Genomic DNA, 17654 nt, shown 5'->3' on the forward strand with positions numbered 1-17654 from the left:
TTGGACTGCAGTTCAATTGCTGTGTGACCTTAAGCAACTCACTGACCTTCTCTGAGCCTCAGTTTCCTCATCTATTGAATGGGGGTAACGTCACCTGTCTCGCAAGCCTGTGAGGCCTGCCTCAAACCACCCGTGAGAGTTTAAGGCGGTGTCTGGTGCATAGTAGGAGCTTAGTAAACGTTGAGTTTGCTGACAGGTGGCTTGTCCACCACAGCCTGGTGACAGGGATTTGTCAGTGAAGCTGGTGGACGGAGCCAGCGGAAACAGATTTGTGTGTTGACCTGGACTTCGAGACAGTGCTGTGGGCCTGGGTTTTGCCGCATCAGAGCCCACAGTTCCTCGCTCCCTGGACCTCAGACTGGACAAGGTCAATAGCTATTTTCCACTGTCTGTCCTGTCTCTTCTAGTTCTCTGCGGGGCAGTGAGGGGTTTGTTTCTAAATGAGAAATCAGACTGAGCTGTGCCCTATTCTAAGCCCCTCACTGGCTCCCCATCGCCTGGCAGAGAAGGGGCCTGACAAGGGACAGTGGGACCTGTGCTCCATGAGCTACCTTCCGGGGTCCCCGTGCCCACCAGGGAGAGGCACCTTGTGGCTCAGCGCCTCTCGCACAGCGAGGCGGATCAGAGCTTGCACTCTGGGGCCACACCAGCCTGAGTTCATACCCAGTCTGTGCCAGCAGGTGAGCTCTCACCCTGTCCTGGTGAGCTCACTCACTACATCTGTGAAATGGGATTGTTGGTCCCTACCCCCCCCCAACACCCGAAAGGGTGAAGCCAGGGTTCACAGAGGCAGTGCCACCTGCTGTCTCCCGAGCACTCCCTTGCTGGGCTGCGTGCTAGGCTCTCACAGGCACTATCGTGTTTGTTGATTTACGCCTGGTGTGTCCACGTACAGATGCAGGCTCTCATGGTTATTGGCAATCACTCACCTGGCAAATCTCGTGCTGGAGGCTGAGATCCTCTGAAGGAGGGAGAGGTATGGGGGGGGGGGCGTGAGAATGTGTTTGGGGGAGAGGTCAGGGAGGATGCTGGACAGAGAGCCTCGAGCAGCAGGGTTCTTGCCTCTGAGCAGATAGCAGAATCCCCTGGAGGGAAGCTTCTTAAAACTTATTCCTGGGCTCTGTCCCAGAGCTCTCGCCGGGTGGTCGGGGGGGGGGGGGGGGGGGGCACAGAGTGTGTGTCTCTGAGGAGTTCCTGGGCGAGGCTGGGGCTGCTGGCTGGGGACCACGCTTTGAGAACCGCTGGGAATCAGAGAGCGTGGGAATCAGAATCAGATCATCATGAGTTCAAATGCCTGTTCCACCGCCTACTAGCTCTGCGACAGGTGGACAATTAATCCACTTCGAGCCAGCGACTACTAGAAGGTGCCCATTTGTGAGTTGGCTGACTTAACAGGCCGTTCTTCTAAGTCCCCCTCCCCCAAAGGCTTCTTAGATGCACAAGCAATTTCCAGCCTGAGCTCCCCAGCAACCCACTCAGCCTTGATCAGCCCCCTCTCCCATCCATCCCTGCAGGAGGAGCCCTTTGTCATGTTCCGCAAGTCCGACCGGACCCTGTTTGGGAATGACCGCTTTGAGGGCTACTGCATCGACCTGCTGAAGGAGCTGGCCCACATCCTCGGCTTCTCCTACGAGATCCGGCTGGTGGAGGACGGCAAATACGGGGCACAGGACGACAAGGGCCAGTGGAACGGCATGATCAAGGAGCTCATCGACCATGTAAGCGGGAGGGGAGCGTCAGGGGACTGGGGACCCCCCGGGAGGCCTGGCCAAGTCCGTGCGCATCAGGGTGGGGCATTCTAGCAGGAGGGAGAGGAGATGGAGACAAAGGCTGTGACCTTGGGGAGCACCTGACTTCCTTGGGCCTGCCTTGCTCACGCACCCCAGGGCCCAGACGTTGCTTTGCACAAATGCACTGCCTCCCGTCTGACTAAGCCCTCCCCACTGGTGACTTCGGTGAGCTCACTCTGGAGGGGTTCCTCAGCTCCCCGCTGCCTCCCGCTCCCCTGAGAGTGACCAGAGAATGCCCCAGCCGTGTAGGCCAGGTGCCCATGCAAAACACCTCACCACACTCTAGGGCACAGAGCCAGGTGCCTGAACAGCTCTGGGCCCAGTGGGGGGCAGGTGGCGCGAGGAACTGACGGCTGTGTGAAGGGACAGGCAAGGGCCAGCTGGGCGGTTCTGTGCCTGAGTGGGGAGAGGACCCAGGTAAGCAGACAGGTGGCACTTTGGGGCAAAGGAGCAGCTGGTGGGAGGGACGTGGGGCTCATGGGACACTAGCATGAAGAAAGAAGCCACAGTGGAGGGTCACCACAGCGATGGAGGGGAGTGAGTCAGGGGCCCTGGGTTTGAGTGCTGCTTCTCACTCATCCGTTGTGTGAGAGGGGGCAGGTCAGGGGACCTCTGTAAGTGGTTTCCTCATCTGTCAAATGGGCAGATTACCCCTCGTAGGATTATTGTGATACTGGATGGGAAGTACTAGGCATGGGGTGCGGCCCTGGGTATAAGGAGAAGGCTTGTAGAGGCAGTAAGTGAGGAGCCCAGGCTGCAGTCCGATAGACTGAGGTGCAGAGCCCCCCACTTTACCACCTGACAGATGGGTGGGTGGGAAAGTTCATCAACCTCACTGAGTCTCAGTGTCTTCGCTTCTAAAACAAAAGTCCCAGCTACCAAAGCTCCTATTTGTTGTAGGAATTCAGTGAGGAGCCCTTTGCCTAGGTTCACACATAATTAACACTGCTGGCCTTCCAGCCCCGGGGCCCTCAGCTGTCCAGAGGTGTTAGTTGTCAAGGACCTGCTAAGGTATGCAAAGACCTAACCTATGCCAGACCCCTTCTATCCCTTCTCTCAGTTCTCCTTGCAACAAGCCCGTGAGGTAGATACTGTTATCACCACCCATTTTACAGATGAGGAAGCTGAGGCAGAGAGAAGGGAGGACCCATGGGCTGGGATTTCAAAGCAGCAGAATCTTTGGAGGCCCTTTGCTTTCTGAAGCCCTGGGCTCTAACCGTCTTTGGCAGGAGCCAGGGCAGAGCGGTAGGCTCATGCAGTAGATCTTTGCATGAAAAGTACCAGTGACCGGGATAATTGTCACTTTGCCTCTCTGGGTGGGAAGGCAAAGCAGCGCTTTCTGCTCAGCCTCCTCTGCCCCTGCTGAAAGGGGCTGCCCTGCTGGGAACTTGGCGATTGAAAGGGAGGGAGCTGGAACTCAGAGTGTGAAGACTTCAGAAGAGCTTTACCTCGACATCATTTCCTAGGTCCAAGGAGACCAGGGCTCCCGTGGAAGCTGGTAGGAGAGGCGAATGGTAAAGAGCATGAACTTGGGCTGGTCTTGATTCCCCCTCTGGCACTTACTAGCTGTGTGCCCCCAACAAGTTTCTTGGCCTCTCTATTCTCAGTCTCCCTATCTGTGAAATGGGAATGATATTAATAGAATCAGCCCCATAGGTTGTTGGGAGGGCTAAGTTCGCCCGTGTGCATTATGTATTCGCACCATGTCAGTACCTGCTGAGGTTTTCGTCTTTATCATTATGGTTATTCCTTCGAAGCAGGGGAGGGGACTTCAGGAAATACCTCTACATCCCCGAGCTCCTGTGTCTAATTCTATGGCCAGAATTCTAATACCTGCCCTGCGTTCTTCCCAGCATGTCGAGTGGCTGGGAGGAGACAGCTGGTAGGGAAGCACTCCTAGATTGTGGAATTCAGTATAAACGGAAGGGAGTGGTGTTGTCACCATTATTAGTAATAACTATAATTATTATGGAAATTAGTCAGCAGGCCCCAGAGGCATCTCCAATTATCCGCACCCTCCCCTCCTGCTTTGTCAGTGGGACTCTGGACTGTGGGGCCCCTGGTGGGTTTGAAGCCTGTCATTTGCAGAGGCAGGCAGGGCTGGGGGGGAAGAGGGGGTCACACGGAGAGCGGAGGCCACATGTGGAAGTGAGCTGGGGCTGAGGCCACTCTTGTCAGCCACAGCATCTCCGGCGTCCAGAGCTAGAAGAGCATTTGCAAGGGGGCGGACCAGAAGAACCCAGCAGCAGCTCGACCTCCGTCCGCTGACCCTCAGCCGGGGAAAAGAGGGGGCCTCGCCTGCGGCCTCCGTGCAGCCCAGTATCCATCAAGGCGCGGGCCCTGACGGGACATGCAGGGGACCTTGTTAAACCCGATTCCCTACAATTGATGAGCCTATTAATCCTACTTGGTACCATTTTTAATAACATCATAACCATTTATTAGTGTCGTCAGATAATTAGTCTTCTCGCTAGCTCATAGATAGCGTGGTAAAGGCTTGGCAATATTATTACTTTCTTATTAGGGATCTGAACGTAGACGTAAAAGTGATGAATGCTCACCTTTGCAAGAATCTGGCCCTCGAGGCCCATTTGGAGGCCCTAGGTGGAACCTCTGACTGGCGAGACTTAAGTCCTTCTCTGACACTCTGCTCACCTCTGTCCCATGCCACATGGCCTTCCAGGGAGCCAGGGTTACAGGGGAAGATGGGCGTATGCAGGGGTGACCTCTCCTGCTCACACACTCCTCTCCCCTGCCCCCGCCCCCTCCCACAGTACAAGCCACAGACGTGACCAGACAGAACTGTGATTTCTCCGTCACCCCAGCTCTCCCAAACTGTCACTCTCTCCAGTTTTACTGCCCGCTGTCTGTCATTTCCTCTTTCTTGAAGGTCTTCGGCTCCCATCTATGCCTTACTGTACTCTCACATGTTTTAATGACTCTGGAATCCAACAGAGGTGACTTCACATTCCGAGTCTAGCACGTGTTCAACCTCTCTGGCCTCCGTTTCCACACCTGTGAAATGGGAATAATAAAAAAGCCTTTTCCCCAGAGTGTATAGGAAGATTTAATGAGATACAGCACAAAGCTGCTTAGCAGAGTGCCTGGCTCTCCATAAATGGGCCAGCCCCTGGGACCTGTCCTGCTTGTCAGCGTTCTCCACAGGGACAGCCCTGCTGTCCAAAGTGTGCACGTAGTGGCAGAGCCCACCCCTCAGCCGTGGTCATCCTGGTGGGCCACAGTGATCCGGGATCTAATAGCCTCTGGATCCAAATAGTGTCAGGAAACTGACTCACATTGACTAGACTCACAGAGAACTGAGGCACCCACAAAGGCATTGGCCCCTTACTTCGCTTGGGGCATTGGCCTTTCCTGACATCTGCCACCATCCAGGGCTTCTGTCCTGGCACCCGGTGTCCAGGATCGTGCTGGAGAGTGGAAACAGGGCTCTCACAGTGTGGAGAGTCTGAATCCAGGAAGAGAGGCTGCTAATGGAGAAAGGGGCAAGAGACGGGTCTTGAAGAGTCTTGAGGGCTAAATGGAAGGATTTGATTTCTATCCTGAGAGCCACAGGGCACAGCTGGAAGATGTAGAGCCTGGGTCACATGAGGTTGGTACTGGAGGAAAGTGAGTGCTGCTAGAGTGAACTCGAGCCCGTCTGGAGGCTCTCACTGGGACTGGGGTGAAGGAGAGCATGGTGGCGGAAAAGGAGGGAGGTGGGCGGCACAGGGTGGAGATGAGGAGGTAGAATCGAGAAGATTGGTGAATGGCTGGATGAAGGAGGTGAGGGACAGGGAAGAACTTAGCACAAGGGCAAGGTGTGAATTTCTAGCTGGGAAGGTGGCCGTGTCATCCCCAAATGAAGAGCCTCCTGGCAAAATAGAGGACCGGGGGGAGGTACAGAGATTGTTCTGGGATTGGGGTCCCGGTAGGTGGCTGGCCAGATGGCTGGGCCCTTAGAGGGAAGAGTGGGGTGGGAGGCTAAGATTTGGGGGTCATCAGCACAGCCTCGTGGCATGGGGGGGGGCTCAGGAGACAGTCAGAGGCGGGACCGCTGGGGAGAGGAGAAAGGGGGCCCTGGGCAGGGCCTAAACTGCACCGACATGTAAGGAGAGAGGAAAAGGAGGGTCCACAAGACGCCCAAGGTGCCAGACAGGAAGGAGGAAGACCAGGGGAGCATGGGTGACAGAGGCCAAAGGCGGAGAGGCTACCAGAAAAGCATGGGCACAGGGTCACAAGTGGCAGGCAGGGAGGGCAAAAGAGAGGAATGAACAGCACCCCTGAGTTGGCACAACTGAGATCTCCTGCGGGTGCAGGGTGGGCCCCAGCGCGGGCTTCCTGAGCGCTTGCAGCCTGGCCTCCTACACACTCTTCTCAGAGACCCAGAAGTCCTGTCCCTGCTGCTTCTCTAAGCCCCAGAATCAGAGGGGGTGGGAGAGGCAGAGAGGAAGCAGGAGACTGGCCTTACGGGAATGCATACATGCCCTCCAAGCCACAGGAAGCCATTGGTTCTCTTCAAGTCCTTCCATCTCACTATAGCAGATAAGGGATTTCCCTGGCTCGTGGATGGGGCTGGACCCAGGGTGGGGAATAGAAGGAGATGGAGACAAGGAGCAGTCATGGGTATCCCTGGCTGTCATTGCTGCCCTGGTGAAAGAAGTAGCACCTCCCAGATAGCCCCTGAGCCTCCCCAAAATGCTGAACGCAGAGCAAAGAGGACGGCACAGCTTCAAGGGCCCACTTGCCCCTCCCTGAGACTTCTTCCGGACCTCGAGTGCCTGATGACCTGCTCTTGGCCACTGCCGAGCACTTGGCATGGGCTGGGCCACACGGAGCAGGCGTTGACAGATGAGCACGTGGACTTGCACGCCTTCCCCAGAGATGTGGCGATGGGGCCATCACCACTGAGCTTCCCATCGTGTCCAAGTGGAGGGTCAGATGTCAAGCATGGCTGTGACCCCATCGCCCACTGTGTCCCCTGCCTTCCAGCCAATAACCAGCTCTTAGCTCTGGCTTGCGTGCACTGGTGTCAGAAGGGGCCCCAAACCCCTGTTTGTGTGGCCAGGAGGGACTCTACCACACCACCTCCTTGAGACTGGCCAGCAAGGCATGCTGGGAGCTCACCTGAGGCAGGTGGGATCCCAGATGGGACAGGATAGTTGAGAGCAGGGGATTCACTGATAGAATACAAAGGTGGACTCTTATCATGGCAGCCAGGGTTGCCCAGAGCAATGACCGAGGGGCTCTGGGGAAGCTCGGGATCCACCTGAGAATGAGCAGAGGAGCGGGAGAGGGAGGCAGAAAGCTCCCAGGCCACACTGAAGCCTGGCGGGAGGTCAGTGTCCAGACAGCCGGGTGCCAAGAGCAGTCAAGGCACAGGTCGCCAGGGTGAGGGGGGATTGGAAGGAAACAGAGCTCAGAGGGAGCAATAGGAACATACTAGACCCCCTGCTGAGGGTCACCTGCTCCTTCATTCATTCCACAAAACTTTATGAGACAGAGTCTCAGCCGGACTGCTGGAGAGCACAACCTGCGACAGAGGCTTAGATGCCACTACTTAGTCCCGGGCTGTGCTGCCAGGGAGAGAACGAGGTGCAGCAGTGGAGCAAGAGCGGGACAGCCAATATGAAGGCTCATCACTGAGCCGATCAGTGCAGAGCGTGGCCAGTCTCTGAATCGGCACCCTAGAGAGGCCTTACACGGTGTGTCTCAGGGTGAAGGGAGAAGGGGGAACAGCTTTCTCCACAGGCTCCGGCCTTGCATGCATTTCCGGGCCTGGCGCACCGGGCACGGGGACCTGTCAGGACCCAGAATCAGCGTCTACAGTGGGCAGGTGAGACGCCGTGAGCTTGCGCCTGCAGGAGGTTGGTCAGGACCACAGTGCCTGACCTGGTGCTCGAACCTGGCACCTATGATGAGCCCAGACCGGGGGCAGTGACTAGAGATAGGGGAGCAGCCGTGGTAGACGTACATGATCCTTGCCGTCCCCCACCACCCGGACCTTGGGGAACAATGAGACCGCCCAAGCTAAATTCCATTAAAATTTCAAACATCTTCACTCTCAGCAGGAGGCCAGCCTTGTGGTCATGCAGAGCATGGGGCAGGGGGCTTCTCTTAGAGGTGGGAATGGAGGTGTGGTGCATCCCCCATAGTGTGCCACCAAGCGGGAAACACCCACAGAGTCATCCTAAAAGACAGACGCAGGACAGCCTTGGCTGGGAGGTGGGAATCAGGCCCCTCTCGCAGGCCTGGGAGAGGCACAGACTTCATCTCTCACTGTCAGGCGCCCCGCAGCTCCGGAGGCCTGTGTGTGAAGCGTGGGTACATGACCCCTCCGTCTACATGGGAATTTTCTAGCACCTGTCCGCGTCTCTTTAGATATATGTGCGTTTCCCCAGGCTAGTAGTGGCCACAGTGCTGATGGAGTGTGGCGGCTGGCTGGTGGGACATCGGATATCCCCTGTGACTCTGTGTTCCCCTCTGAAAACTGCAGTGTGTCAGGCCCTGGGAAAGTGCTTCCTGATGACCTTTTCTACACCTCCAAGTGGATCCATCCAGTGTTCCCCTTGATCAGTAGTTCTGTTATATAATTGATGAAGTTAAGCCCCATGCTAGTGCTGAGGCTACAGCAGTGAACAGAGCAGACAGGCTCCCTTCTGCCTGCCTCTGATCTCACATTCTAGTGCAAGAAGCAGGCAGTCACACGTGGACGGAGGAATCGGTGTGACCGTTCAGCCTGGACACGTGTCCTGAGAGAGAAGTGTGTCCAGGTAAAAACGCCAGGGCCTGGGCTGAGAGCCCTTTGGCTTGGAAACCATTGGGCAGTGGCCACTGGTCCATCCAGAAAACCCTGGAGGAAGGTCTTAGAGACTTGGGAGAGGTAGGGGCGGCTCCTGAAACACCTTCCCTGTCCCCTTGGCCAGCAGCCTGCAGAGAAATCCGGTGGGTGGGTGGGGAGGCTGGGTCATTTCCGGCTCCCTGGCACACGACAGAAGGTGGGAGGTGGCATACAGAGGGTGAGTGAAGGAGGACACGGATTTGGGAAGGTGTCTCCCAATAGGGACTCTGAACCCCTGCACTGCAGTCCCCACCCTCCAGGCGGGCTGGCCGGCACATCAGGAAGATCTGGTCTCAGACACTCCACCATCGCCCCACTGTGTCCCATCTTCTTCCCAGCCAAGGAACAGATCTGGACTCTGACCCATATACATTGGACCCAACCCCCGTGTACAAGGCAAGGGAAGGCTCTGCCCCAGCCCTCTCCGCTCTGCCCCTCCCCAAGCCCGGCCCAGGGCACTTGAAAGCTAGGCCTGCTGGGAGTTCACCTGGGGGCGGGCCAGAGCCCTGCGTAGAGCACGGCAGGCTGGGGGTGGGGGAAACAGATGAGCTGAAAGGGTGGACCCTCCCCAGGGCGACAAGGCAGCCCAGGGCAATGACTAGGAAGGGATGTGGAGCTGAGATGTCACTAGGACCTACCGGAGACGGGCCCTGAGGACAGGGGAGGGCTTTCCATGAATAGGCAGAAGTAAGGGGCCCATCAAGGGCCAGGGCCAGGGAGCAGGGTCCTCACTCTGGAGGAAGACAGGCAGGGGGGCAGGATCCGGGCAGACTGGCATGGGTCATGTGGCTTCAGGGAGAGAGGAGGTGCTGATTAGGGAAACCGAGGCCAGAGCTCAGCCCCTTAGGCTGTGGTAAGGGTTGGTGAGGTCCCGCAGGGATACTTTGTTGCTCAGTCTTGCCAGAGAACTTTCCTGAACCTCTTAGTGCCAGGCTTTGTGCTAACCTGGGAGATACATCAGTTGAGTCCCTGCTCTCCTGGAACTTATATACGGGTAGATGAGCGAGGTATGAAGTGCTGACTCTCAAATACAAATTTAGTTGTGCTAAGGGCAGCATGGTTGCCCCTCTATTCCAGTGTGTGGGTTGTTGAGGCTGTGGGTTGTCAGGTTAATGTCCAGGGCTGTTCAAAGAACACTGTTTTTTTGAGCTTAGAATTTGGGAGTCATCAGCAGGTGCTATGGACATGCTTGCTGGGTGTCTCTTCTCCACATCCACAATCGCTCAGTCCCAGAACCGCTACCGACTGCGGGCTTTGAGCCAGGCACCGTGCTAGGTGTGGGGCCCTCTGTGCTGGAAGGACACAGGCTCAGGCCCTGCTCCCATGAGCTTCTATGGCCCAGTAGGGGGGAGATCCCCCAGTTCCTCTACACCCCAACTGTGAGCAGTGCTAGGAGCGAAAATACTTGGTGCCATGAGAGGAATTCCCAGGAGACCTGACATCATTTGAGGGTTTTGTGAATGTGATATTTGAGCTGAGATCTGAAGGAGAGGTAGACATAAGCAAGACAAAGAGCTTGTGGAGGAAGAAGTTCCAGGTAGAAAAATGCACAGGTGCAAAAGTCCTGGGCTGAGAGAGAGTGCATGGGTTCGGTGGGAAGAGGTCTGAAAGAAGCCAGTAGAAAGCAAACAAGGGGACATCAGGTAAGGAAAGGCTGGAGAGGCAGGTGGGGGCCAGGTCCACACTTTCCAACTCTGTAGCCACCAGGCACTGGGGTTATTTAAATTGAAACTTAAGTTAACGAAAATTAATTTTCAAAATTCTTGCATTCAAAATTAATTAAATAAACGTATAAATTCAGTTCCTTGGTTACACAAGCCACATTTCAAAATCTTGGCCACATGTGGCTAGTGGTTACCATATTGGACGATGCAAATGTAGAACATTCCCACCGTTGCAGGAGATTTTCTTATACAGAAAGTTCTCTTAAGTCATGAAAGGCTTAAGGAGTCCCTGATAAGAATTTTTTTTATCCTAAGGACCAGAGGGAAGTCTCATCCTATGTTAAGCAGGATTGGGAGCAGGGAAATTCTAGCTGGAGAAACATCACTTTGAGAAAAGCATGGAAGGTGAATTCCATGGATACTACATACATGGGCAGAGAGCCAACAGACAGGGCCCTGGGGGAAAGTCCTTACAGGAGTGAGACTGGTTTCCTTGGGTGGCTGTGGAAGGATCTGGAAGGATGTGGGGCTGAAGCTACATGTTCCTATAGCCTCAGAAGCCCGACTAGCCGATGTGAAGTATATCCTGGGGAGACCCAGTGTCAGCCATGTATGGTCAGGAGCCAGAGTCAAGTTCTTGGCTCTGGAAATGGAACCCGGGTTCAGGACAGAGCAGGGCAGGCCCAGCCATAGAGGCTGCTCATCTGAATGGGGGGTGGAGGGAGCTCCGTGCATCCTGCCCAGGATCTAAGTGGCAGGTGTAGGAGTGACCCAGGGCTGTCACAGCAAATGGCCACGATCTAGGTGGCTTAAAACAATAGGAATTTATTCTGTCTGAGTTCTGAAGGCCAGAAATCAGAAGTCAAGCTGTTGGTGGTATCAGTCCATTTTTTTTTAATTAAAAAAAATATTTATTGTTTTTGAGAGAGAAAGAGACAGAGTGCAATACGGGGAGGAGCAGAGAGAGAGGGAGACACAGAATCTGAAGCAGGCTCCAGGCTCCGAGCTGTCAGCACAGAGACTGATGCGGGGCTCAAACCCACGAACCATGAGATCATGACCTTAGCCGAACACTTAGCCAACTGAGCCACCCAGGCACCCCGGAATTGGTCCCTTTTGAGGGAAAATGTGTTCCGTGCCTCCCCACTGGCTCCCAGGGTGGCCGGCCATCCTTGGTGTTCCTTGGCTGGAAGCTGCATCACTCCAGTCTCTGCCTGCGTTGTCCCAGGGCCTTTTCTGTGTCCCTGTATGTCCTCCCCTCTTATAAGGATGCCAGGCGTTGGATTTAGAGCTCACCCTAACCCGGTATTGACTTCACCTTAACTTGATTCCTTCTGCAAAGACCCTGTTTCCGGAGCTTCCAAGTCGGTGCGCACGTGGAGATATGGGGTGAATGGTGAGAGAGAGAGAGAAAGACAGAGAGAGACAGAGAGAGGAAGTGGAAGTGGGAGCACCCTGCCCCTTCCCCCATACCTTGCCCCGTGCATCTCTTTCATTCAGCTGTTCCTGAGTTCTATGCTTTTCTAATGGCTGCTGAGCTAAGTGGCTAAACCATTTACATTCCCACCAACAGCCTAGGGGAGATCCAATTGCTCTGCATCCTCATCACCACGTGGTATTATCAATATATATATAATAGCCTATATACATATATATTATATATATAGGCTATTCTGATATTATGGGAATTTCAAACCACCTAAGGAGTGTTGCAGGGGACATCTGAACTATTGTGGTGCGTAGTCCAGATGAACACGGGCTCCAGCGGGAGCCCTTCCACGATGAGCATCCCCCATACCACAGGCTCAGGAATGGCTGTTGAGCACGCCGATGAATTTAGGGGCACCCAGCAGGAGCCAGAAGCAGATCTTTGGGGGAAGCAAACATGCCCACTGAAGTTAAGAGTATGCCCTTTCTTTGCACAGCCCCAGACTCTCTCTCAGCAATCTGTCTGATGCTGTTTAATCTCAGTGGCAGTAATAAAATACTATTTTGCAGGGGTCGGGGGAGGAGAGCCTATTCCCAAGTAAGATCACATTCACAGGTACCAGGGATTAGGACTTGAACGTATTCAGAGGGCCCGCAACTCAACCCACTACATATGACTTACATGGAAGTGCGGTAAAACATTGGGGTTGGAGGTCATGGCGAACTGGGTCCAGGTCCTGGCTTGGCCATTCACCAGCTTGGAAGGCAGCTGTGCTCACTGCTGTGCCACCCACACCACCTGTCACTCAAATAAGTAGAGCTTGAACAAATCTAGCCTGACTGAGCCACAGTACCCTCATCGAGAATGTGGTGATAACATTTACTGCCACGTGGGGCTGCTGGGAGCATCGTATATGGCCGTACAGTGTATGTAGCCTGCTTTGTAACGCTTGGCGTGTAGGAATCACCCATGAATGACAGTGGTTCTTACTATTTTAACTGTAGCAGGTCACCATGCGAGCAACAAGACACCCTGGGGGACCCCAACCAAGAGGCAGAGCACAGAGGTGGGGAATCTGATGGGACCATATGGGAACGCAAGTAGGCAGGTGCCAACAGGGACACCAGACACACATAGCAAGCTGGGGCTCAGGGGGCAGATCTTTCCCCGGGGAGGACCCCTGGCTTAAGAGAAGGCTGATCAATAATAAGTTGCCAGATGACCATGGTCACAAGTCTATTCTTGGAACCAGGTTTCCTTGGTTTCCGTTTCTGGTACAAGGCGCGTATTCAGCCAGCAGCCAAGAGGGCTGGATGCTAAGGGCCAAACTACGGAGCTGTTGCTGGTTAAGTCATTCTTGCCTTTAGTTCTGGTTGTTGGAAACATGGTAGAGCAAATGGTGCCAAGTGGCCGCATACAAGTATGGCGTAGAGTAGGAGAGGCTGGAACCAGGTAGATCCTGACAGATTTTTGGTAAGTGGAAAACTGTTCATGAGGATGACGTAATGTCCAGGAAGGGTTGTCCGGCCCATTTTAGAGGTACAGAAAAGGTATGGAAAGGTCCTCAAGGCAGAGGGGACCAACAGATCACTCGTAAGACCAATGAATGTGCTGGACAAGTCAGGTTTGGTTTGGTCAAGGACATGATTACTGCGGATGTGAGAGAGCCAAGGCCTTGGACCTTCTGAGAGCCTCAGTTTCCCTCCATAAGAAATTGAGGTTGGGATCAATGTTTCTGAAGGTCTCCCATCCAGCTCTGATAGCCTACGATTTTATAAACCATCCTTGAAGAAAACTGGCACAAGTGGGAAGAACCTGCCAGGGTTGGGCCTTTCATTCTGAGTAATGAACTGAAACAGCAGAGGCTTGACGTCTGTTCATGTCTTTCAAGGGAAGCTGGACAAAATAATGCCTTTTTTCAGAGAATCGTAACCAACGGTGAAATGTAGTGTTTCCTGCCTAAACCAAAATCAAAGTGGAGAACACCAGCTTTCCTGAAGCCCAAGGGAGAACACACATCAAAATTCCCCTTGAAGAAAGGCAGGTTGACCAGCTGGTTCACTGCTGTAAGCACAGAATGCCACGGACATCTGCCTCCCAGCATGCAAGAGCCGGAGGATAGGAGGCTGGTGGGAAGATACTGAAGGTTCCGTGATCCCCAGTCATTGGCCCTTTAATCCAACTCACCATCAAAGCCAAAGGAAGATTGGCACCATTGACTTTGAGGTTCTTCTCAACAACCCACTCCAAGCCTCAGAAGCCATTCCCAGAGACCAGGTCCAAATAAACACTGATGATGATGTTGGAATCAGAGCAGAGCCTCTCAAAGCACTGTGCTTACAAGGGACGGAGCCAGGGCAAGCCAAGTTCTAGAATCAAAAGCCCACTATACCCCTGTCATGCCAACATTATACAGGATCCTAGAACTCAGCACTGAAAGGAACCTTCCAGGGTGTCCCACCATGGCCCCCACCCCTCTGAGTCCTAGCAACATCCCCCAGCAGGGGCTTGCTGGACTAGAAGCCCTATAAGAGCAGGATCTGGGTCTCCTGCTCAGTCCTGCATCCCAGACTGGAGCATAGTAGGTCTTTAAAAAAAAATTTTTTTTAATGTTTATTTATTTTTGAGAGAAAGAGAGAAAGCATGCGAGCAGGAGAGGGACAGACAGAGAGAGAGGGAGTCACAGAATCAGAAGCAGGCTCCAGGCTCTGAGCTGTCAACACAGAGCCCGACGCAGGGCTCAAACTCACGAAGCATGAGATCATGACCTGAGCCGAAGTCGGACGCTTAACCAACTGAGCCACCCAGGCGCTCCCACCTAATGCATTTTCTTACAGATCTGGAACATAGTAGGTCTTCAGAAGACACACAGTACTCCCTCTGCACCTTCCCTGATAGTTCTCTCCTTTTGTTGCCTTCCTTTGTACACACTCTGAACTGACCAGGGCTCCAGGGAGCCACTCTGCATTCCATCTTCCTCTGCCTTCAGAGCTAGGCAAGTTCCAACTCACACATTCAGACATTTACAAAAGGAAGTTCCCAGTACGAAAAGTCCTTTGTATTAGGCTTCTCCCTGTCTGTCCCAGGTTCTAAGGTTCACCGAGCCCTTGGGCTCCAAATGTCAATAATTGGCTGAGGGGGCTGCCAGTAAAAGAAAAAGCATGGGGGTTGCAATGTCAGGGTTGTGTGTTTGCCAGTGCCCTCTGCCCCTAGCCTGGGGCATCTGTAGTCTTTTACAAGCTGGGGTTCTACCCAGATCAGCCTTCCCCTTGTTGAAGTCTGATTTCAACTTGGTTGTTGGTTCCTATTCTAGGACTGGTGAAGTCAGAGTTGGTGTTAACAGTTACCATTGAGTAAACAATTTGATTAACGTGCATCTCCCCTGCTAGATTGTAAGCCCAAAACCATGTCTGTTTGGCTGAGCTCTGTATCCCTAGTGCTTATTGGAGCTCATAAAATGAATGAATGAGTGAGTAAATGAATGAATGAATGAATGAATGATTCTGGACCACGCCAGTGGGTGGCCACCTAGAGACATTGCCTTGGAAAGGGATCTCCCGGGGTGCCCAGGTGGCTCAGTCAATTGAGCGTCCGACTTTGGCTCGGGTCATGATCTCATGGTTCGTGGGTTTGAGCCCCGTGTCGGGCTCTGTACTGACAGCTCAGAGCCTGGCGCCTGTCTTCGGATTCTGTGTCTCCCTCTTTCTCTGACCCTCCCCTGCTCATGCTGTCTCTCTCTCAAAAAAAAATAAATAAAACATTTTTAAAAAAAAAAGGAAAGGGATCTCCGAAGTAGCCACCCCATTTTAGTTAAAGCGTCTTTAGTGCTAGCCTTTAGAACCCAAGCGCTGTCTCTGTTCTGCTCACACCTGAGATGGGGAAATGATAGCTTGGTTCATGTTCTGATATGTAAATAGCCACAGGAGCCCTCCCAGAAGAAAACACGATTCATTAACAAGCATCATAGAGGCTGAGATGGGGCTTGAGAACAGACAAACAAAGCAGTAGGTCAGCTACAGTCCCAACTGCACTTAGGAACTCACAGGTCAATAGGCAGATAAGACAAAAAGTGGCATGGCCACACATCCTGTGTTCAACCTCAGCAGGTTAGGACCTTCCCATGGGGCAGAGCAAGCTTCATGGGAGTTTAGAATTGGAGGCTGTTGGGGAGAGCTTCTTGGAGGAGGCAGCCTGGGCAAAGAAATGTGGTAGGTGGTGAGAGTTAGACAACAGGGAGAGAGCATTCTCAGTAGGGCACAGCGAATGCAAAGCATGGAGGTGAATATGGTCATCAGGAAGCCCTTAAATGAGTCTCTACAGGCAGGAGAGCAGTGGGGTGGAGACTGGGAAGGTGGGAATGAGGGATTATAGATTTTTAATCAGGAAAAGCTCAGACCAAAGAGATAGACCTTTAATTATTACCCTCATTAAAATTGTGGCCAGCTAAAATTGACCAAGGTAGGAACATTCCTAGCCTTCCCCACCTCCTTCCTTTCTTCCTCTGCTTTGCCCTGCTCCCTCCCCTACCCTACTGAAGAGGGCTCCGGACTCCTCTCTCCTTCCAAGGAGGGTATATTAAGAGGGCAGTCAAGAAGGGGTGAGGAGAGGAAAACAGATTCAAATAAGGTTTGTTGTGGATTCTGTGTCCTCCTCATGATGTTTGAAAGTCACAAATAAAGAATAGGAGCTATTTTTAAATGTTTGTGGATGGCTGAACTATATTTACTTGACAAAGCACCATTTTGAGAATGAACCCCCATGGGTTACAGCTTTAATAGGGCTCTGTTCTCTGCATGTCAATACCGCTGTCCTCTCCCTCAAGGCCAAGAGCTCTTGGAGAACGGAGGTCAAGTCTAACTCATCGTTGTCTCCCCAGGATGCCGGGCATGGCCTGGCTCAGGAGAAAGGTTAGTAAAAGTTGAAACCGCAGAGTGGTCAAGTGACCCAAGGCTCAGACGACGGACTCAATTTCACTCCCTTACCCTCCCTCCTCTGGGAAGAGGTGTCTGTCCCCTGCTAGTCAGAGGCTATGCCCTCACATCTGTCCGTGTGTGTCTCTCGTTGCAGAAGGCAGATCTGGCCGTGGCCCCCCTGACCATCACCCATGTCCGCGAGAAGGCCATAGACTTCTCCAAGCCCTTCATGACGCTCGGCGTGAGCATCCTCTATCGAAAGCCCAATGGCACCAACCCCAGCGTCTTCTCTTTCCTCAATCCGCTGTCCCCAGACATCTGGATGTACGTGCTCCTCGCCTACCTGGGTGTCAGCTGTGTCCTCTTTGTCATTGCCAGGTAAGGCTAGTGCCTCAGCCCAAGCCCTGGCCCAAGGTTGGGGGTTGAGAGAGACAGGCTGATCCTCAGTCCTTCACACAGAAGGCCCACGTGTAGGCCATTGCCGTGCCTGCTCTTCTGTCCGTCGCTGAGGTTCAGATCCCTTTATATCCTTCAAGGAACATTCCATAGCCCCCCAAGCTTGACTCCCCCAGGCCTTACCCTAGTCTGTGTCCACAACTGAGAGGCAGCTGTGAATGGGTTAAGCCATGACCCAGAGCTGCAGTGCCCGGGCTAGGCACCCAGTACGACAGACTTAGGTGCGCTGGACCATCCAGCGACAGCAAGTGGACTGAAATTTGGGAAACAGCCTGCGTCCTCCCGGGCCACATAGCGGGAAGCATAGTGCCACCTAAATCCACACGTGCGCACGTGTGAAAGCTTGGCCCAGACACACCTAACCTGTCTGTCACACCTGTTAGCGACTCCCTTGCATCTTCGGTTGTTCGAATGAAATAGACCTAGCACTTGCTTGCTGGTGGTTGGTGGAAGGAGGTCAGTAGGGGGCAGGTTCAGCTCGCTGTTTACTGAGCACCCGGTGTTTGCCATGCACCATGCTCTGTGCTTTATAGCCATTGTCTTATGTGATTGTGTCAGCCCGCC

General features: G+C 53.6%; 1 protein-coding gene across 1 annotated transcript in view; it reads left to right on the forward strand.

Moving 5' to 3' along the window:
• The window catches only part of GRIK3 (glutamate ionotropic receptor kainate type subunit 3), a 222237-nt gene that overhangs the window by 182488 nt on the left and 22095 nt on the right, over window positions 1–17654 (forward strand). Inside the window, exons 10-11 of the mRNA XM_039244493.1 lie at window positions 1515–1718; window positions 16789–17012. Coding sequence (XP_039100424.1) covers window positions 1515–1718; window positions 16789–17012 — 428 coding nt within the window. The remainder of the gene's footprint in view (window positions 1–1514; window positions 1719–16788; window positions 17013–17654) is intronic.

This window comes from Hyaena hyaena, unplaced genomic scaffold, assembly GCF_003009895.1.
Source record: "Hyaena hyaena isolate Hyena2069 unplaced genomic scaffold, ASM300989v1 scaffold_237, whole genome shotgun sequence".
Classification (NCBI taxonomy): Eukaryota; Metazoa; Chordata; class Mammalia; order Carnivora; family Hyaenidae; genus Hyaena; species Hyaena hyaena.